Source organism: Antechinus flavipes, chromosome 2 (assembly GCF_016432865.1).
Source record: "Antechinus flavipes isolate AdamAnt ecotype Samford, QLD, Australia chromosome 2, AdamAnt_v2, whole genome shotgun sequence".
In the NCBI taxonomy this organism is placed as follows: domain Eukaryota; kingdom Metazoa; phylum Chordata; class Mammalia; order Dasyuromorphia; family Dasyuridae; genus Antechinus; species Antechinus flavipes.
The window spans coordinates 222,697,831-222,720,700 of NC_067399.1; the positions used below are offsets into that span (position 1 = coordinate 222,697,831).

Consider the following 22,870-nt stretch of genomic DNA (forward strand, 5'->3'; position numbering starts at 1 on the left):
TTTCCAACCTGCTGGTTTCTCTATGCATAGTTCTTGAGTTCTTTCCTCTTTCATTTCCATTGTTGATTAAAAAAAAAAAAAAAACCCAACAACTCTCCCAGACTCCATTTCTCTTTCTTAGAAACAATGGCACATCATTAAGGTTTACTAAGAGATTTTTTGGTATTTTGCTCCCAAATTACTCCTCCAAATGTTTGGTTCTTTATCTTTCAATCATTCTTGCAAAGAGCTTTCTGGACAAATTCTCTTATCATAGCACTTTACTTATCAAACTTTTTTTTTTTTAAACTTTTTTTTTTTCTGTTCACATTCCCTGGATCATTGAAATCATCTCTTAAATTGCTTTGGCCCTATTCTCCCATTTCCAAAGCTATACTTACTGCTCCCTCAAGCAAACTGCTTGAGGGCCCATCTCAAATAGCAACATCTCCAAGCAACTTTCCCCAATTAAATGAAAAAGGCAAAACTAAGGAAATAGATATTGGCAGTATCTAAAGGTAAAAGGGACTGAGATAAAACAGATGAAGGAGATCAGTTTAAGAGAAAGGTCACAACTGTATCCCTCTAGGAAGGTGCAAGAAAGAGCTTCATTACCTGAGTTGGACACAATAGAGGTGTGTCTGCTGTCAAATCCAGGAAATTCATCTTCTTCCCTACTGGTTGAAGCTATAAAGAAGAAAAACAGAAGCAGTTGTAGAGATAAGTGGATTTGTTTCCTCTGACAATCACTGGCCCCATTCCAGGTAGAGGGTTCTTCCAAGAATTTCCAAGATCTGTAAAGCTGGGCTCCCCAACAAATTCATTCCAGGTTGTGACCAGCCCAGAAGGGAGGTTCTTCATCTGGAATTGGTGAACTTTTTTTTTAATATGCCCAATAATAAACATAATAATTTAATAAAATAATTTAGCATTTTGATATAATTGACTTTCTTTGTAATCTCATGTATTTTATTTTATACATTTAAAAACATCTTCTGAGAGTCTAAAGACTTCACCAGTCTGACAAATCAGTTCACGACAATAAAGGATTAAGAATTACTATACAATATTCAGAGATACTAAGTGGCTCAGTGAATAGAGCACTGGTCCTAGAGTCAAGAAGATCTGAATTCAAATCTTGCCACAGACACTTACTAGCTATTTGACTTTGAGTAAGATTTTTAATCTTTATTTGTTTTAATAAACTAGAGAAAGAAATGACAAACCATTTCAGTATCTTTGCCAAAAAAAACCCCCATGAACAGTATGGTCCATGGAGTCATGAAAAGTTGGACATAACCAAAACTACTGAATTACAACAGGTCACCTAGTCTGATCCCTTCAGTTCATAGATGAGGACACTGAGTCTCAGATTCGAATTGTACAAGATCATTCAGCTTGGAAGGAGGTAGCAGACTTGGGATTCAAACCTGGACTTCCTAATTCAATATCCAGCACTTAAAAAAATATTAATTTTTGACATTCATTTAAAAAAAAAACTTGAGCTCCAAATTCTCTCTTCTTCCAGCTCTCTTCCATTGAGAAATGTCTACCAGCAATACTACATTTCCATCTCAGTCCATGAGGCCAGATTGCATACTCTCTCTTCTCATATAAATGAGAGTGCATTCTTATTTATTGTACATATCACCAAAAGTGTTTGAACAGAAAGAAAAAAAGATAGAACATTTACATAGTCAGCATATCTGGATAAGGAACAATCAATGAATAACTCATGTGTTCAGAGGTATCCAAGGTCAGATGTCTAAGGCAGGAGTTCTTCATCTATTTTTGTTTCATAAAAAATATGTAATTCCTTTTGACAGTCAGTTTGGTGAAGCCTATGGGCACCTACTCAAAATTAAGATTTTAAATGCATACAATAAAATCCACAATATAAAGGAAATCAATTATATTGAAATATAGTAACCAAAATGTATTTTTTTAAAAAAAGTTCTTGGACTCCAGGTTAAGAATGTCTGACAGTAAAAAAAACACACTATGATAAGTGGATCCACAGTGGTGAACCAATGGGAAGATTGCTGGATCATGAGATCACAGATTTAGAGTAAGAAGTGATCTCAAATGCCATCAACTTACAATGCCCTCATGTTATAGATGAGGAAACTGAAACCCAGTGAGCATATAAGAAAAGCTAGGCATTCAACCTAAGTTCTCTTAGTTTTATATATAATAAGTTCAATATTTTGGCCCCTGTAGTAAGCTACCATTCCCATTAGGATAGGCAATCATGGATGGATTGTGATGGGCATTGTTTGTAAGAACAGTAATATCAGTGAGATTCCAGATCTCATAGTGGTGGAGAATTCTCTAGTCACATGATGACCAGTAGACTTGGGAAGTCTGAAATATCATCTCTATTCTTTCTCTGACTTGTAGTGTGCCCCAAGTGGTAATCATTATATCCCTCTGGGACTCTGTTTTTTTATGTGCAATGGAAAGGTAAGAATAAGAAGGCTCCTTTGCACAGACTTTTGGGAAAGACTAGAGATTTAATGCCATAAACTTGCCCATCTTTGATGTAAATGTAAGCACCCTGGTCTTTTACCATATTGTTCCAAAGGGCTCTGGAGAGCTGCGAGTGAAATTTCTGATTTGGGTGGAGACAGTCTGGTGCAAAGAAGGAGTCATCTGGCCTTCCATTCTGATGGGAGAAATTAAATTCCACTCAATTGATCAATTAATCAACATATAAGAGCAACAAAATTATATGTCTATAGCACTAGATAGAGAAAAAAGCTTTTGACAAGATAGAAACCCATTCCTGTATTGGTTTTTTTCTGGTCACTAGAAGGCATAGGAACAAAAAGAGCTTTCCTTAATGTGATAAATGATCTCTCTTTAAGACCAAGAGTCAGCATGCTCTATAATAGGCAAAAACTAAAGGCCTTTCCAATAAGATTGGAGTCTATTACTAATATTATTATTCTATCTAATGATAGAAATACTAGTTTGTGATTTTTAAAAAAAAACCTAGAAAACAGATTGAGGGAATAAGCATAGGGCAAAAAAAAATTACTGCTTTTTTGCTGATGATATGATTTAATTAGAAAACCCTAGAGAGTTAACTAAAAACTAATTGAAATAATTAACAATTTCTATAAAGTTGTAGGGTATTAAATAAACTCATATAAATCATTATTATATCTGCATATTATTAACAAAATCCAGTGGAAAGAAAATAGAGGAAAAAAATCAATTTAAAATAATTACAAAAAGTATTAACTATTTGAGAATCTACCTGCCAAGACCCACATAGGAGCTATATATATACAAATACAAAATATTTTTGCACAAAGACAGACCTGAGTAATTAGAAAGATATTACTTGCCTATGAGTAGGCTAAGTCAATATAATAAAAATGACAATATTATAAAAATTAATTTATTTACTCAGTGTTATACCAATCAAATTACCAAATAATTACTTTGTAGTGCTAAAAAATCATTGCCAAACTCATCTGAAGAAACAAAAGGGTAAGAATTTCAAGGGACATATTTTTTTTAAATGGAAAGGAAGGGCTTCATTTCATTAGGGCTTAGCAGTACTAGATCTCAATCCATATTATAGAGTAATAATCATCAGAACAATTTGGTACTGGTTAAAAAGAGAAAGGTTTATCGATGGAATAAATCGGGTATGTAATAAGATGCAAACAAGCACAGAAGTGCTTGCCAAGCCCCAAATATTTCAGAGTAAGAGCTCACTATTTGACAAAAACTGTAAAAAAAAAAAACCAACATTCTGGTAGGAATTAGATATAAACCAATATCTGGCACTTTTATACTATGCTCCAAATTGAGTATGTGATTTAGAGATAAGCAGACACCACAAATTATAGGAGCAAGGAAGATAACTTATCTGTCAGATATATAGATGAAGGAAGAGTTCATGAAGAATCATGAGGTAAAAAAGGATCACAGAAAATAAAATATTCTTAATTACATAAAATTTAAGAAGTTTTTGTACAAACAAAATCAATGCAGCTAAAAGTAGAAGAGAACCAGGTAAATAAAGAAAATTTTTGCAGCAAATTTCTTTGTAAAGGTTTCATTTCTAGTATGTATAGGAACTGATTTAAATTTATAAGAATTAGAGTCATCTCCAGTCAGTAAGTGGTTAAAGGACATGGATGGACACAGTTTCCAGAAAAAAAAAATCCACACTATAATATCCATATGAAAAAATGCTCAAAATCATTTAAAAATTCCTTTCAGATTGGCAAAATAAAGAAAAAGGAAAATGACAAATGTTGAAAGGACTGGAAAACAGGTACGTAAATGTACTGTTTGAAAAACTGAGAGACAATCAAACCATTCTGGAAAACAATTTGGAACAATGCTCAAAAAACTATTACAGTGTACACATCCTTTGACACATTGATACCACCACTAGGCCTTTATTCCAAAAACAGTAAAGGGAGAAAAAAATACATATACGTATATACAAAAACAATTATAACAGCTCTGTTTTTTGTAATAGTAAAGAAGTGGAAACAGAGTGCCCATCAAATGGAGAATGACTGAACCAGTTACAGCATATGTATGTGATGGAATACTATTGTGCAGTAAGGAATGATGAAGAGGAAGATTTCAAAGAAATCTGTTAAGACTTATATGCCCTGATATAGAATAAAGTGAGAAAAACCAGGAGAACAATTTGTGTATAATATCACACAGTTTTGAAGTTTTGGGAACTCTGATCAGTGCAATGACCAAGATTTCAGAGTAGTCTTGATGAAATATGCTTCCCACCTTCTGATAGGTGATAAATGTAGACTGAGGCACATTTTGGAGGGATATGGCCAATTGAGAAATTTGTTTTAGTTGATCATTAATATTTATGACAAGTTTGCTTTCTTCCTTTCTCAGTGGGGAGGGAAAGATGGAAGAGAAGGCAGATTTTCATCGACTGAAAAAAAAATTGAAAACCTTCAATTAACAAGCATTTATCACAATCACATGTTATCAGCAAGAGACTGTGAAAGGCGCTAGACAGTCATTCAAAGACAAAAATGACCAAAAGATCTCTTTCTTCAAAAAGTTTATATTCTGTCAAGTTAGATAACATGCAGATATAAAATAGATACAAAGCAATTTTTTGTTTTGTTTGTTTGTGAGGGAAGGAAGCATTAACAGTTGAGGGAGGTGAGAATCATATCTCAAGTATTTATTACCTGTAAAAGTTCTATGTTAGTTTGGGGGGAAAAGAGAGAAATAAGACACAGTCCCATCCTGAAGGAGATGATAGCCTAATAAACAAGATAAATTCTATACATAAAGGCTATATAGTACAAAATACATATAAGAACACAAAAGAGTAAAAGACAAAATGAAAGGGAGAAGAGTGGATTTTTGATTGGAATTCTAGTAATTAATTTAGATAAACATTCAATAAGAACCTATTATGTGAAAACTGCTTGAGATTCAAAGATAAAAAATATGAAACCTCAAAAAGCTTCCATTCTTCTTTGGACATAGATGGTATAATGTAATATTCTGAAGGTTAATGGGGATGGACAAACAGGCTAATCTCTGTACTTCTATTATAGATTTGTAAATCATCAGCCCCTTTACAGATCTGACTTGTTTTAAGAGGGAATATTTGTTCTTTGTTTCTGCTCAAAAAAAAAAAATAAATAAAAGGGAATCATTAAAAAGGCCTATGGTTTGGCAGCATCAAAGGACCTACTTAAGCCTCAGGTGACATGTCCTCCTCCTCCTCTTTTTCTTTCATTTCCCTTTTAAAACCCAGGGAAAGCAATTCATAATTTATTAGGCACATACATATAATATCCCACTTTAGGGAACAACTGAGGAAAAAAGCCTCTCTAGACCTCTTTGAGAAAACAGGGCAATGCTGGTTGCTACCTTTGGCAACCAATCAGAAGAGATACATTATGACCTTAGGCTAATTGGTTCTTGAGGGTCAAAATAAATGAAGGCTTTGGCCCAAAGATCAGGAACAAGCCAAGCTATTTTGACAGTGGTTCTATGTTCCATGCTCATTCTCTTTCACTAATTTCAAGGACTGGATCAAATCCAACATGAGAGCAGATATTATTCATTCTTTCCCAACAAAGAAGAATGATTGATTTAGTAAAAAAAAAGTGAGAGAAGAGGCTCTCAGTCACATTCAGACCTCTTTCTCTCATGCTTTGTTTTTCAGTTCTGCTCCTTTACAATTGAGGGCTCCCTTTTCTCATTTCCCTTAAGCACATAGGCTATTGCTGACTCCACAAATGTAACTTCAACTCATTTGAATTTTGACGATTCTGCTTCTAGCTGGGGATTCCAAGATGAAAAGCACTGTGGCCCTTTATCTTCAACCAGTTCATGTTTTAATGTTTACAGAAGTGTGGTAGGAACAGAGGAGAGGTCTAGGCAAAGTGCTTTAGGAAAACACAGGAGGAAAGAGAATATTTTTAGCTGGGGGGTTGGGGGGTGTTAGTGGGGAATTACAGAATCTCAGAAGCTACCTGGTACAACTGTGCCTGAACCCAAATGCCCTCTACAATATTTTGAACAAGTAAATATCTAACTTTTGTTTGAAAATCTTCACTGACTTAGATACCATCACCTCTGGGACAGCCCATTTCTAACTCCTTGAGAGGTGAACTTGGAAGAAGTTGTTGTTGTTGTTGTTGTTGTTGTTGTTGTTGTGTGTGTGTGTGTGTGTGTGTGTGTGTGTGTGTGAAATCTCAAATTGTCTCTGTAACTTCTACCCATGGTTTTAGTTCAGCCTTGTGGTGCCAAGCAGAACACATCTATACCTTCATTCAACTGACAGCCCTTCAAATACTCAAAGAATGATTATTGTATTCATCCTGGGGAATGCTGGTAAGTATTTAACAACTGACTCTTCAAAAACATGTACCAACAACACATTTTAATGTTTAACTTGCATTACTGAGATTTTCTTCATCAATTCAATCATTCTGTTGATTACAGACAATCAACAAAATCATAAATCAAACTCTTATTTGTAGCAATTTTTTAAGTGAAAATGTTCATGATGAAAATTTAACAACAATCTCTCCTAAGTTGACTGCAGTACACTTCTGTCACTTCTCATTTTTATACCCCAGCAAGTCTTTTTTTTTTTTTTTAAGAGGCATCCACATAGTGAAATAGATAGTGGGCTGAACCTTGAGGTAGGAACTCCACAATAGGAAGAGCAGAGTTCAAATCCTGCCTTAGATAGTTTACTGTGTGAGTCTCTTGACCTCTCTAAACCTCAGTTTCTTCATCTATAAAATGGAGGTAATCATCATAGGCATCTATAACCAGAGATTGTTTGAGAACAAAATGAGACAGTATTTGTATTGAGCTTTGCATTCTTTAAAATGTTACATAAATTCTAGCTATTATTATTCAGGCCCCATTCCCTTTAACTAATTCTCATGTAGTAGAAACTCAAGGCCTTTCAGTGTCCTGGTTGCCTTCTTCTGAATGTCATCTAGGTTGTCAAAGTCCTTTTTAAAATGTGGAATCCAGAGGTTAAAATACTCTAGGTCTTACCAGGGCAGATCATAGCAGGATTATGACCTCCCTAGTCTTTGACACTAATCTTTCAATGTAGCTCAAGACTATTTTAGCTTTTTTGGTCACCTTACATTAAAGTTGAGATATGATATTCAACTTATGGTCCACTAAAACCCCCAGATTGTTTTTCCCTCAGAAAAACTGCTCTCTAACTATGCTGGTTTCACCTTATACTTGTACCTTTGAATTTTTGAACCTAAAGGTCAGACTTTACATTTACTTCAGGACAAAATCATTGTGAAAGCAGATTGGACTTTGAAGGGAGAAAAGTGGAGATGTGGAGGGAGTATAAAAATATGAATTCAAGTGAATCCTGCACAGATGAGCAGTAGGGACAGAAACTGGAGCAAGAGAATGAGCCATACCGGTTGGAAGGCAAGTTTGGTGTTTTCAAAAAAAGGCTGCAGTACCACCGTGAAGTCCTCCCGAGTGTCGTAGCGGCCTGACTCCACCAACTCTCTGATGCTTCTCTGGAAAAAGGAAAGAGGAACAGACTGTCTCCATGCATTTCTGGGCAGGAAAGTCCTTCTGGATCATAAGATGTAGAGTATTTATCCCTGGGAGGATCTTAGAGATTATTTAATAACCTTGGTTTTACAGAGAGGAACTAAAGCCCAGAGGGGCCTTATACAAGGTCATACAGAGAAAACACATCAGGGCCAAGCTTGGGTACAACCTTGACCTTTGGCTCTTCCCTATTCCACCTTACCTGTGGAGAACCTATTTCTGGAGGGTCTTCATGGGCATTTTAAAGGTACATTTTATGGTAAAGCTACGAAGGGAATCTGCTAACTCTAGGACTGAAAAGAACCTGTGATGAGGTAAATTTCATTGCATGGAAATCTGGTGGGAAAGCATCACCTGACAAAGGCAGATCAATTCAATTCAATTCAACATTTGTTTGATGTCATTATCTCCAATGCTTTAGACAAGGGGCTGGGAAAACAAAGAAGCAGGGCTCAATCAGTGCCTGCCTTCAAGGATCTTACAATCAAGTAAGAGGTGAGTGACATGGACATAAGTTAGAAAACGATAAGAGAGCATGGAGTCGTAGCCTAAGATTCAAGAAGGAGAGCAGTAGCTCTGAGAAGGAAAAAAAGAAATGTCCATCTCATATAAGAGAGACTCTGTCAGGACAGTGCTAGACTGGCGTGCCCTCAAGTTCTATTAACTGACTCTTTCCCACTCTCTTGGGGTCCTGATAATCAGGGGACAGGGAGGCTACAAAGACATGTTCTGTCTTTGCATCTTACGTGGTAGCTCTTGATGACTTCTTTCATCCTGGCCATCTCTGAAGAGCTTTCTCTGATCATCAGGATGCAGTTACACACAGCGCTGCAATATGGTGGGAGAGAGAAGTCACAGAAAGGCCATTGTGGCATCCAGAAAGCTTGACTTTGGACCAAGGGTAGTGGTTTTGATGACACTTGAAGATATTGCCTGGGTAGCTGCCTCCGTATATTAAGCCAGGACTTTGTCCCTACACTACCCACCCGTGTGCCTTAGAAATGTTTCCCTGGTGTGGATGACATTAATTGCCCTTTTTGGTTCTTGAGTAGGATATTGAATAAAATGAAGTCTAACAGTTGTAAAAACAGACTATTATTCAAGTTAATTGGGAGCAATTGCATGTGTGAATACTTTTAAGATCATAGATTTAAAATTGTAACATCTGACAGGTCACTGAGTCTGATCCCTTCAGTTCACAGATGAGTTCACTGAGGCTTAGATTTGAGCTGGCCAAGGTCATTTAAGTAGGAAGAAAGCAGCAGACTTGAGATTTAAACCTGGGGGCCTTTTAATTCAATATTCAGCACTTTTATTAAAAAAAAAACATTAATTTTTTTTTCAAATTCTCTTTTCTTTTAGCCCCTTCCCCAGCCCTTTAGCCCCAGTAATGCTGGGTGAAGAGGCAGCGATATGGTCCCCATTATGTGATTTTATCATACGGCCTTTCTACACTATTTCATGTCTGTGTTTCAAGAATCAAGAGGCAACTTTATTAAATAGAAAGTGAATGGCATTTGGAATCTGAGGAACTTCATGACATTTGGTTTCTTGCAGTCTCAGTTTACTCATCTGTAAAATGAAGTGACATGGTGGCAGTCCCTTTCAATGTCCAGTCTATGGTTCATAATTTCATTTGTTGTCAGTGCTCCTGCCACCCAGATAGATCATGAATTAGGAGATAGTTTTTATGAATTGCCATGGAGGAAAATATATCTTACAGGTCAGCCTTCTGGTAATGAGCTTCTCTGAACTTTGCTAGTCTGGACCTGGGAGGAGAGTCTGTTACCAGTCCTGACTTTGGTGCTTCTGTAGTTTGGTTAGAACCTGCCAGACCTTGAGCCCTATCACCATCATAAACTTTCAGAACTCAGATTCATCACCAAACTATCCGAAAAGAATATGAACAGAGGAAACATTTTAATCTCACATTAGTTTACCTCCCCCGGCTACCCCTACTATTCATGTATCCCTTAACATGAAGGTGACTTAAAGCCTGTCTTCTCCTACCTTCTGGGTGGGAGTGATCTCCTTTGTTTGGCTCCAAAGTTAGAATAGTCTGCATCTTTAAAACTGGCTAAACTGAGACCATTTTTCTTTCTTTTTTTTTTTTTCCTGTAATTTCTGTGTTCAATTTTTACTTATTGAATAATTGAGTAAAGACTGCAATCCATCTCACCAGATGAGTGCAATGAATTGAACTGGAAAGAGATATAACTTCCCTTTCTCTCTTATCCTTGTTCTCAGAGATGGACCAGGGGTATTATTCTGTGTCATTTGTCTTTCTCAGTTTCAGGCGTCAGCCTATAAGACCAACCAGATTTGGCATATTGCAGCCTTCCAAGCCAGGAGGAAAGCCTGGAGAGGCTAGAGTGCCTGGGATTCAAGCCTGGGGAAGGGGATAGACTTGGATCCGAAAACAGTACTCTCTAGGAACTGAGCTATATTCATAATTATATAATTGAAGTAAATATTTCTTTGTAAAGCTAATCTGTTTGTGGCTAAAGGAATAGGAGCACAGAGGATCTGAGCTTACTCTTGGGAACCAACATTGGGGCTGGAACCATTGGCAAAGAGTCTAGACATGTTCAAATTCCCCTACGGGCACCAGAGAGTCCTGGGAGAGGGGTGACACACAGCAACCTGGCCTTCAGGCAGTTGGAAGCCTTGCAACTCATATTAGTAGAAAACTTTATAATTTACTAATTGCAGTTTCCCCACAACAACTCTCTATGTTAGATACTATGGATATTAATTTCATTTTATAGATGAGGAACATGAGACTTGGTGAGGTTAAGTGACCCACCCTGAGTCATATCAGTAAGGAGGAGATCTGGCACTTGAACCCAGGTCTCTTTAGGCTAATTTCAGTATCTTTTTTTCTTCTATAACAGTGATAAATAACAGCAGCAATATTTATGTGATGCTTTAAAGTTTATGGGACAGCCATAGTGCAAAGAGCACTCATCTTTCTGAGTTCAAATCTGGCCTCAGATACTTGCTAGCTGTGTGACCATGGGTAAGTCACTTAATCCTTTTGCCTCAGTTTCCTTATCTGCAAAATGAACTAGAAAAGGAAATGGTAAATCACTCCATTATCTTTGCTAAGAAAATTTCAAATGGAGACACAAAGAGTTGGACACAACTGGAAAATAAGTGAATATTTAAGTTTACAAAGCCAGTTAATGTTATTTTTCACTTTAGATCCTCACAACAGTCCTGGGAGATAGGTGCTTTGTGTTACCTCTCAATGTCACAGGTCTCAGATTTCTTATCAGTTCAATATTTCCATCTACAGCTTAAGTACCATCTGTTTTCCCCAAGTGCTAATAGTCTCCTTCCTCCCTCCCAATCTGATATTTGTCTTCTACTTGCTTGGATTTATTGTAAACATAATAATAATAGTGATACCTAGCTTTTGCATAGTATCTACAATACTCCAGGCACTGTACTAAGCAGCTTACAAATATTACCTCCTTAGATCCTCACTATGATCCTAGGAGGTAGATGCTATTATTAACCTCATTTCATAGTTGAGGAAACTAAGGCAAAAAGTTCTTTCTGACACTACATTCTATCCACTGGCCACATATATTTATTTGCATGTATTCTCTTCTGTTAAAATGTAGGAAAACAGATTTTTTTTTTTTGCTCATCTATCCTTAGTGCCTAGCACACAGTAAATGCTTATAGGTATATTAATTGATTGAGTACTGACAAAAATGGAAAAAAGGAAAATTTTATTAAGCTAGGGAAAATCTGATCAGGATAAGAGTTGTAAGGAGTTCAATGGGTAGGGGGAAGAGAAGCTCCAACAATTCACTGTCAACACACCTCTAGAGTAGTCACATTTCTGAATGCTATTGCTATTCTGGCATACTGTGACATAGCACTCCTCTTAGTGACTGCTACCCCCTCTACTCCCAGAGCATTCAGGAATACTTTTTGATCTCTAAAACCCACCTCCCATTTCCAGGCCTTTGCAGAAGCTGTCCCTCTTGCCAAGAATTCACTCCCTCCTCTGCTTCCCTTCTTAGAATTTATAGCTTAGTTCACATGCCAGATCTTCTCCCTTAGTTGTTATGCCCCTCTCCCTTTTTAAGTAATCATGTCCATACTTATTTGTATGCATGGTATTCCTCAGTAGAATGTAAGTCCTTTGAGGGAAGGGACTGGTTTTCATTCTGTCTTTGTATCCAATGTGTCTAGCTGATGTTGTTCAGTCATTTCAGTTGGGTTCTACTCATTTGGGGAATTTCTTGCAAAGATATTGGAGTGGTTTGCCATTTTCTTCTCCAGACCATTTTATAGATGAGGAAACTAAGGCAAACATAGTAAGTGACTTTCCCAAAGTCATAGAGCTAGTTAGTATTGGAAGTCAGATTTGAACTCATGAACATGAATCTTCCTGACTCCAAGCTCAGTGCTCTTATCTACTCAGGGCTTGCTGCCACCTAGCAAATAACGGGTGCTTAATAAATATTTATTATGAATTGCATTCTTTCCTTAAAAACCATCTTTTTCTTCAGTCTTGCCCATACAGACATGAATGTTCCAGCCTTGCATCTTGTGTGTGCATAATCTGTGGCAGACTCCAAGTATCAGTAAAAAGGGAGTAGGGCTAGACACAAATAAGAACAGGTAGTTCCAAGAGATAGAAGCTCCCCACAAACATCTGGTTTCCAAAAAAGAATGGAGCATTGTATGAAGAACCAGATGGGCTAAAAACTAGATGCCAGCAACCCTCATGACCCAGATCATCAGATACAATCCTGCTGCCAATCCTATGCTTACATTGCCTGAAGTATTGGACACTTATGTTGGTTGCCCAGGATCACCTGCCGAAGGATGATGGGGTTCATAAAGTCCACGATGTTGACCAAGGCTCTGGGAACCTAAATATAAGGATATAGTGGAAAGATGGGTCATCATTACTTCTAATTCCTAGTAATTACATCTTAATACAGTTATTTTCATTTTACAGAATGCTTCTCTTACCAACCATACTGTCAGTGGCTCATGCAAATGTTATTAAAATACCCATTCTACAGAAAGGATAAGCTGAAATTCACTTTTACTAAAGATAAAGTGACTAAGTATCCCACAGCTGGCCAACATTGGAGCTGAGATATAAAATCATATACTTTGTGAGATACATACTCAGAATACAAGGCTAGGACTATGAGATTCTTTTTCTTAACAGCCCTAACATAGAATCTTCAATAGGGTTCTATCAGACCTGGGTTTATATCTGGACTTAGATCCCGTTTAGTAACTGTTTGTGATCCTTGGAAAGACATTAAACTTCTCTTGGCTTCAATTTGCTTATCTGTGAATTGGGGACAGTAAGATCTGTTCTTACTTCATCAGATTTATGTGAGAATGAATTTGCTTTGCAAATTTTAGAACATGATATAAAAGCCAGTTTTGATTTTTGTTGTTGTCAATTGAGCATAATAAAAAATAGTGGAGAAACATCATATTTTTTGCTGACTGCTGAATATAGAAAATAACAAATTCTTAAGTGTGACTGGAATGAGTAGCATCTAGGGAACAGTAATATGAAATCATTCTGGGAGAATGATAATAACTAGCATTTACACATCACTTTAAATATGCAAAGTACTTGATACATGTAAAATCATTTGATTCTCATTACAACCAAGTGAGGTAGGTGCTATTATTATCCTCATAAGAAAACTGAGGCTGAAAACCGTCGAGTGACTTGTCTACTATCACACAGTTAGAAAACGTGAGAGATTGTATTTAAACTCAGATATTCCTGATTCCAAGTCTAGCACTGTATCCAATACTTCTGGGGATGCAGACATTTATAAATTATCCAGGAAGCAATAGGAAGCTAGTGAGCTTGAGCAAAAGAGTGATGTGGTCAGATACTTGAGTCCAGATTTGCTATAGCTTCGCTTCCAAGAGGCAAGCAACTTTTAATATCATGACTACAGTCATTTTCTATAGTGATCTTTGAGCCCAAGAATCTGACAGTGCTCTTAATTCTTTTCCCTTAATTTGTCAGGAAGTAATGGGATCATCTGCAATTATCTTAGTCTTTTAAAATGTTAAGCATTTACACTTTATTCCTGACTGGGGGTGGGGAGGAGTCAAACTGGTCATCACTCTGTTCTTCACTCATTATGGTCTATCTTTCCTGTCTGTGCCTTATACTGGTTGTACTCCTATTCTTCAAGTATTTTCCCTACTTAAAAGAACCTCTCTTCCTTTTAGATGCAATTCAGGCACCAGACTCTACATGAAGCCTTTCTTGATACAGCCAATTGCTAGGATTCTCCTTTTCAAACTATTTTATATTTAACAATTTTATGTTTATGATGGTTTTGGGAGAGTATATGTGTGTGTGTGTGTGTGTGTGTGTGTGTGTGTACGCATGTGTATGTATATTTGTGGATGTATAAGTTTATGTATATACACACATATCTAGCCATATAAACATACACACACATATGTTTTATATCTGTAGTGTTGCTAATGTTTCTATATCCTCTTTTTTCCATAATATAATGTAAAGTTTTTGTGAATAGGGAGCCTTTTATTCTTCATATTTGTGTCCCCAGTACATCATAAGCACTTGAACATTGCTAACTGAGTGACTGATGGATATAAGCTTTCAGAATACATGGATTTTTTCCCCTTACAAGATCTGTGGTCTCTGAGCACCAGTGTTCCAAAGGAAAGTAGGAAATACATAGAGATGTGAACTCATTGAAGTGCACATAAATCCCAGTCTGCCATCTTCCCCTGGTTCTCTAAAACAAAGGGAAAGTTGAGTTCTCTTACATGATGCATCAGTTCTTCCCAGGGAGAGGAGGCTGTATAACTCACCTCTCTGTGCAAGAAGTCCAAGGCATCTTGGAGGTGAGATGAGAATTTGGTGACTGAATATAAATTCTGGCAAAAGAAAAACCATAAAGGAGGAGATGGTTAGGTTAAGAGAATGTGAAAGATGACTCATTCTTCACTCATTACTCTGATGGTAAAACCTTATTCTCTACTCCTATCTCTAGCTATGGCTAGCTGATCATGCTTCATCTGCAACTGGATCTGAAAATATAGGACTATAGTAGTCATATCGCGAAGGGACCTCAAAGTCCAAATTTTTCCTTTGCCAGATGAGAGAAGTAAAGGGATTTTGTCCAAGAAAGAAAATAATGACAAGATTTGATCCTATAGTTCCTGATTTCAAATTGAGTACTCTTCCACTATATCAAGGACAGGATCCTTGAAGGAAAAAAGTGAAAAAAAATAACAACAACCCAAAGTTGGAGTAATCCAAAAGATTGTTGAATGGCTTTGAAAGAATTTTTTCTGAGAAGTAGAAAGAGGCTGGTCATCTTCATTGAAGTCGATAGTTACAACTCAGAGTTTTAAATCACATAAAGACCTCCTTGTGACCACAAAATACTTTAAGGATAATCCTCACACAGACATTGCAAGCAAAACATTTTGAAACCATCTAAATCCTATAAGGACTGTCTTTTCATTGTTGTTATTCTCTCCTTCAATACTCATAACAAGGCTCGGAGAGAAAGAGAGGGCAGAGATGTTATTTTATGGATAAGGAAAGGAGGATTCAGAAAGGCTAACAACTTGTCAGTATCATGCAACTTTTAAGCAGCAGATCCAAGGATTCAGATCTCAGTTTTTGAAACCTACCAAGTTTAGCACTCTTTTCAATATACCCTGAGTTCTTTCTTTTCTGTGGATTCATCAGAACTGAAGGATTAACTAGTATATTAGCGCCTAGCTAGGAATTTGAATAAGCCCTTTACTTAATTCCTTGATACAATCTTGGGATGCTCTGGGATTTAAGGCAGCAAGAACCTTTGATTTAGAATTGTAGCTCCTCCATTCAGATCCTGCCTCTGCTTTGAACTAACTACTGGTAGCACCTTAGACAGATTCACCTTTCTGAACTTTGGGGTTTCCTCAACTATAAAACTAGAATAGATTACCAGTAGATTCCTAGACAATTCTAGTTTAATTATTTTGGGATCTATAAGATACTTCCTATGGTAAATTCAGTGATTTTATGATAGTTCAATCAGTGGAAGGGATTAAATATAAAACTTCTCTGAGTGTTATTAAAGGCCCTTCACAACTTGACTCCATTCTATCTTTCTGTCTTTATTATACATTGTTCTCTTTCACACGTTCTACATTTCAGCCAAATTAGACTTCTTATTCCATCTCCTGTCTCCAGGACTTTACTTAGGCTGCCTCCATGCCTGGAATACAGTTCCTCCTCATTTTAATCTTTTGAAATTTCTAATTGTCCCCAAAGTTTAGCATTCATCCTGCATGAGACCTTTGTTGATTCCCCGTCAGATGATCTTTTATTTATTTATTTATACACATTCATAGTTCCTGCATTAGAATGTAAGCTCTTTGAGGGCAGAACTATTTCTTTTTTGTCTTTGTAGCTCTAGTATGTTACACAGTGTTGACTGTTGGCTTGTTGACTGATTGAGACAGTTACTATGCTAGGTACTAAAGGAAAACAATAAGGACTCAGATAATAAACAATACAAAATATGTATAAAACCAATACAAGGTAATTTCTAAGCTGAGGCATTGGCAACTGATGGGATCAGAATAGATCTATCTAAAAGGAGGCACTTAAGTTGATCCTTGAAAGGAGATAGTGAAGCCAGGGCTAGGGCTAGGACTGGAGTACAACAGTGCAGGTATATTGTGAGTATCTCTTTATATTCAGGCAGTGACGGTTTGGGTTTTCCCTGGATCTGGACTTCTACATTGAAAGCCCAGGCAAGAGAAGTCTCTGGTGTTGTTACTTACTGAGTCAGTGCAGTAGTCACAGAGGTCACTAGTCCCAATGAGCAGAGTGACCACCTTCCAGTCTCTTAGGAAATCAATTCTCTAAATGAAAGAAGGAGAATGCTAAACATATCATTGCATTATACTTCTGCTATCTCTGACAAGAAAATCAGTGTACTCCAAGGAGTCTGCTGAGCCCTCTGGGACTTTCAAGTCTCATTCTTTAGAATATTAACTCCCTGCCTACAGGAGCTCTCTTTACTTTTGCTCTTATTTGTATTCCCAATGCTTACTAGAGTGCCTGACCTATATTAGGTACTTAATAAATGCTTCTTGACTTGATTTCTTCACAAAGCAGCATCAAAAACATAGATACCACCCTACATATCTTTTTTAAATTGAGATATAGAACCACAATTATAAAAAGGATCACAGCTATCTTCTAGCCCTTGTAGGAAGTCTTTCTTCAACAATTCTCTTAATCTCTCTGGGCCCCAATTTCCTTACTTATAAACTGAGGAAGTTAGATTAGATGTCCCCTGGAGATTTGAGCTGATGGGCAACCCTGGCAGATGCTAATTTAAATTCTGCTTGCATACTTCCATTGATGTGATAATCACTACTTTTTAAGGCTGCTCATTCCCTTCCTCTTCTTTTATTTGGATAGACTAAATTTAGAAATTGCTTTTTCCCATAAACTAGTCGGATTCTAACTTACCTGATCAGTCTTCATCTTCTGTACCAGGGTCTGGACTTGCTTTTTAAGTCCCCTGTGGAGCAAAAAACAATTGTTCCTTCTGATAATGAGGGGAAAGCAGATTCATCTTCTTTGCCTCTCAAAGCCACTACAGTGGAGATCTCATTGGGATTATCTCCTTTGGCAGGCAGAAGGCAGAAAACATGAGTTGAAGAGGTGAACATCAATGTTCAGTGCCTATTCAGATAGTAGCAGCAATAGAACTGACTTTCTAAATCTCACATTAGTGCATGCCCTTTCAAAAGCCTGAGCTTAAATAGGTAAATGGGATAAGAATTCTAAACTTCGGAAGAGTCCCACTTGAGTTGGGGGGAAGAAGGGGCGCGGTAATGTGAGGGGAGGGAATCAAATTCAGATTATCTGATTCTTGGTCCAGGGCTCTCTCCCTCCTTCACAATTCTTTGTTAGGCCAATCTAGTTCTTAAGGGTTTGGAACAGCCCTCGCTTTGTTACTTATTGCCTATATTGTGTAATTGTGTGTAATATATCTAATCACATGTGATATATCAAATCTCTGAGCCTCAGATTATAATAAATAAGGATTTTAGATTATATGAATTCACAGAATCTCAACCTTAGAAGAACCTCAGGAGCTTCATAGATTTAGATCTAGAGGGATAGTAGAGGTCACCTAGTCCAATTTTTTTTCATTTTACAGACGAGAAAACTGAGGCTCAGAGAGACTAAGTAACTTTCCCAAGATCCTACAGATAGCAGAATCAGGATTCTCATCCAGCCTCTTCTGAATGAGTATCTCCCTTCCACAGACCTGACAAGAAATCATCCAGACTATGCTTTAAAACCTCTCCTAAGAAGGCTCATTCTACCCTGGGATAGTTCCAATCATTTAAAAGTTTTTTGCTTATAATGAATCTAGATTTACCTTTTTGCAGCTTTTACTCATTATTCCTCAAGTGTCACCTAATTCTATACCTCACAATCCTATGTTTGCCCTTAACAAAGCCCTGAAGTGGAATACATTATGCCCTCTTCATTAGATGGATCCTTTTTGTAGTTTAATTGAGTAAAGGATTTTCTTTCCTGTAATTGAGTAACTCAGCTAGAGAATAGGGCTGTTTTACGCCTTGAGGACCCTGTGCAACATCAGGTAAGAGGTGAAGGAAAAGGACACTAGATTTAGATTCAGAGCATGGTCAGTCCCTGGGTGGTTTTGCTAATTCCAATTGATTTCATGGTCTCAGACCTTGGTCTTGAGTTATCTTCAAAAACATTGGCTGCAAATGATCAGGCAAGAGAATGATTAGAGCCTTGAGGAGGAATCCACTTAAAGTCTATGGCCCACCACCGAAGAACAATGACAAAAGGACAGGATTGCCGTGATAGTCAGAAAGAGGTTTCTAGGACGAGCCATTCCACGGCCCCTCTCGCCCTTCCCCAATGCCATACTCAGCCTTTGCTCCGGGTACTGCCTGATTGAGGAAGGCGTTGGCGTCATCAGCATCCCCTACGCCAAGTGCGAAGCCTGTTAGGTTCTTATTGAACTTTCGAAGGATATCTGGTAGGGAGAGGGGAAGTAAAAAGCAAACAGCTCTCAACTGGGGAATCTGTGAGATCAGAAAGAGCATGCCTTCCCCCAAACTGAGCTTTATCTGTAGCCCATGTCCCAGTGCAACAATCCGTGAAAGGTGAGAATGATAAAAGTATCTGCCGGGTCTGGACCAGAAGCCACTGATCCAGGACTGGCTCTCCCAGAGCTAAGTATACAAAGCACCAAAGTGTTCCAACTATGGCGATGTAAACTCTACCAGCCTAAACACATGGATCAGGCTCTGGAGATCTGTGGAAAGAGATCATTCTACCTCCCCCTTAAAGGCATTCGACAGGAGTCACATCACACCTTTCCTGGCTGGGATTTGCTCTCAGGATGCCGGAGTCAGGAGAGCCCACCCAGATCTCACGATAAACCCAAGGGCCAAATCTTTACTTACTAGGCAAGGTGGTCACACTTTCTAGAGAGGCATCACCTCCTGCACTGCAACCAGAGAAAGAAATACTGTCAAGACATTCATTTCCTTACTAAATTCTAAACTTCTTAATGGTGGGAACTATGTCTTATTTATCTTACTTATCTAACCCTATCGCCTATACTCAATGTCAGCATATAATAGGAACTTTAAAAAAAATTGTTGAATTTTCTCTCATCCAATGAGCTCTTCCTGGCATCCAGATGAATACTGAAATACTGTATCTAGTGGTTGCTAAGGGGCAAAGGGAGCATTGGACAAGGATTCAGGAAGATCTCAATTCCAATTCTGCCTCAGACACTAGCAGTGTGACCTTGGACATGTCACTTAAACTCATTGAAACTCTCAATAAACATTTATTAAGTGCTTACTATATGTAAGCTCTATAGAAAGTCACTACAGATACAAAATTAGGCAAATGTGATTCGAGAATATTTTCATTATTATTTAGGCATCCTAATCATTACCACATTCAAGAGAGGCTTAGGCAGTTATAATCTTTAGCTTAATTCAAATCATTACCCATAGTTTCAATTTTTTGTAAACCTGGATTTTTCAGTGCTAAGTCAGGACTAAGTCACCCTGTGAACTAAAGTAGAATTCTCCAGAAATTGTACAAATTCTTGTTTGTCTTATGTAATTCTGCCTGGGGACCTAGGAGAATAAACTACCTGACTCAACTCTCTTACAATCAAATGATCCCTAATTTAATCTTATTCTACTTAATTTAATATGGCAAACACACTTTAAATGCCTATTATATGCCAAGTAAAGTTCTAGGGTCAGGGAATTTTATTTTTTTAAGAGACAAAGAACTGGATCTGTGAATTCATCAGTGTGAGGAATTCTCAGTGTAAGAATTTTCTTCACTGATCTAAATCATAAGATCATAAATTTAAACTATTAAGAATCTCAGAGCCCATTCAGTCCTATTCTCTGATTTTACAAATGAGGAAACTGAGGCCCAGAGACAGCTCAGGTTCACATAGTAAATATTTCATGTTGCATTGGAAACCAAAACTTCTTGAATACAAGTTCAATTCCCTATCCATTAGATATCATATTGCCTCTGAGACACTTAAGTGACTTGCCCAGGTCACACAGGTAGCAAGCATCAGAAATGAGAAGTCCTCTGACTCAAGAGCTAACATTCTTTCCACTGTACCATTACTAAACTCGGATCTTCCTTATTTCAAGAATGCCTTTCAGCCACCAGATACTCTGCTTCTCATGCGACATCAAAAGGCACTGGGCATTCAGAGAGGAACCCAAAGGAGAACCTGAACTCAAAAAGCAGATCCAATCCTAGAACTCAAACTTTAATTAAGTCTCTAAATTAGAGTACCTGACAAGGGATACACACTATCATAAAACAGATACATCTTAAATAATTAAACTTTAAGATTAAATTTACCTTGTTGAATTTAAAATTTGTGGGTCAGGGAGAGTAAAAGGGAAGAGAAACATTTTCATTTTCATTGTAATCAAATTCCAATTCCAAAGTACCATTTTCCATACACACACAAACAAGTTCTCTCCCTTAGCCTTAGAAAATGCTTCTAATCTCCCCAATTTTTGAGAAAATCAGAGACAACATTCTGTGCTCTCTCTCCTCTCCTCCACATATATTTGATTTCTCCTGGCTTTGAAACAGCAGCCAGGCTTTGAGCAGAAGGCGCTCAGAGACTGCAAGATCATCCTCAGAGGCTCTAAGATCTATCATCTCCACAGCTGCTCCTTCTATTAAGGAACCTTTTGAACAGAGCCAGCTGCCCTATGTGAAGAGTCAGAACAAGGGTTAAATCCTTGTACAGAGGCATCAGCTGCTGCAAAGAGTGAGTGAGTCAGCATTCACTCTCTTCCTCCCTGCTGTGAGGCCTCCCTTCTTAGCTGTCTCTAATCCAAACCAACAAGCATTTATGAAGCATTTACTAGGTGTTAAGGCACTGGGGATACAAAGGCCTCATTCTTTACTGAGAAAATAGAGGCCATTTGCAATGAGATCTCTCTCCTCTTTTTTACATGTCAGACCCCCTTCCCCTCATCCCCTGTTCTTTCATGTGATAGTCTCTGAAGAGATGACCCTTCTCCTCTCATTGACTCCATAACCACCCACCTCTGTCTCTTTTCTCTTTTTCAACTGGCTTCTTCTTTGTTGCCCACTATACCCTTGTGAACAACTCTTCTTTACCTTGCCCCTTTTCAAACTATCATCCTTGTTTCTCCATGTTACATCTAAATTCTAGGGGAAAAGCTGTCGACAGAACTTGTTTGCACTTCTCCTATCATGACACTTCTTAATCCTTTGCAATTTGGTCTCTGACCTAATCTTTCAATTGGCACTGCCCTCTTCAGAATTACCAATGATTTCTTACTGGACATGTTCAATGACCCCTCTTCTCCCCATACCCCATTTTTTGTTTTTACTGACTTCTGCAGAATCTGGCACTGCTGACCACCATTTCTGGATACCATTTCCCTTCTCTGACATTGCTCAGTTTGTTCTTCTCCTACTTTTTTAGCCAATCCTTCCCAGGCTCCTTTACAATGTCACCATCCATGATCTGTGTCCTGGACCCCCTTTTCTCTATGACCTTTTCCTTGGTGATTTCATCAATTCCCATGAATTCAACTCCCTCCCTCTCTCTTTTTCTGTGTTTCTTTCTCCCCCTCCATGTATGTGTGTCTATGTGTCTCTTTCTCTGTCTCTCAGTATCTCTCTCCTCTCCTCTGTCTTTTTTTCTTCATCCCTCCAACCCAATTCTTCTTAACTCAAGAAGTTATTTTTCTTATTTTTCTTGTCAAAGCCAATACTTTCAGGCACCTATATTTGCAACCTAAGAGATATCCTTGACTCCACTTTAACTCACCCCTCATGTTCCATTACTTACTAATTCAGTAATTCTCTTTTCATCTCTCCCCTCAATCTCTCCCTCTCTCCTCTCACATAGACATAGTCTCAGTTCCAGTCTTCATTACCTCTTCTCTTTCCTATTCAATAGCCTTCCCATTTGTCTCTCTCCCTCCAGTCTTTCCCTTCTCTAATCCATTCTCTATAATGCTACCCTGGGTATTGCTCTAAAACTCAGGTCTGAACATGTCACTCCTCTAACTCAGAAAGTTCTGATGGCTCCTTGTTATCTCTAGGATAAAACAAATTTGTTTGACATTATTTGCCTACCTTTCCAAGATTATTATACTTCATTTCTCATTATGTACTCTTTATTCCAAGCAAAATGGCCTGCTTGCTGGTCAGCCTCATGCA

General features: G+C 37.7%; 1 protein-coding gene across 1 annotated transcript in view; it reads right to left on the reverse strand.

Moving 5' to 3' along the window:
- PLB1 (phospholipase B1) overlaps window positions 1-22,870 on the reverse strand; it is a 214,184-nt gene that overhangs the window by 63,730 nt on the left and 127,584 nt on the right. The window contains exons 34-43 of the mRNA XM_051976223.1: window positions 19,570-19,613; window positions 19,028-19,136; window positions 17,582-17,633; window positions 16,885-16,965; window positions 14,911-14,976; window positions 12,847-12,947; window positions 8,799-8,880; window positions 7,911-8,015; window positions 2,549-2,644; window positions 595-666 (exon numbers count right to left, since the gene is read on the reverse strand). Coding sequence (XP_051832183.1) covers window positions 595-666; window positions 2,549-2,644; window positions 7,911-8,015; window positions 8,799-8,880; window positions 12,847-12,947; window positions 14,911-14,976; window positions 16,885-16,965; window positions 17,582-17,633; window positions 19,028-19,136; window positions 19,570-19,613 — 808 coding nt within the window. The remainder of the gene's footprint in view (window positions 1-594; window positions 667-2,548; window positions 2,645-7,910; window positions 8,016-8,798; window positions 8,881-12,846; window positions 12,948-14,910; window positions 14,977-16,884; window positions 16,966-17,581; window positions 17,634-19,027; window positions 19,137-19,569; window positions 19,614-22,870) is intronic.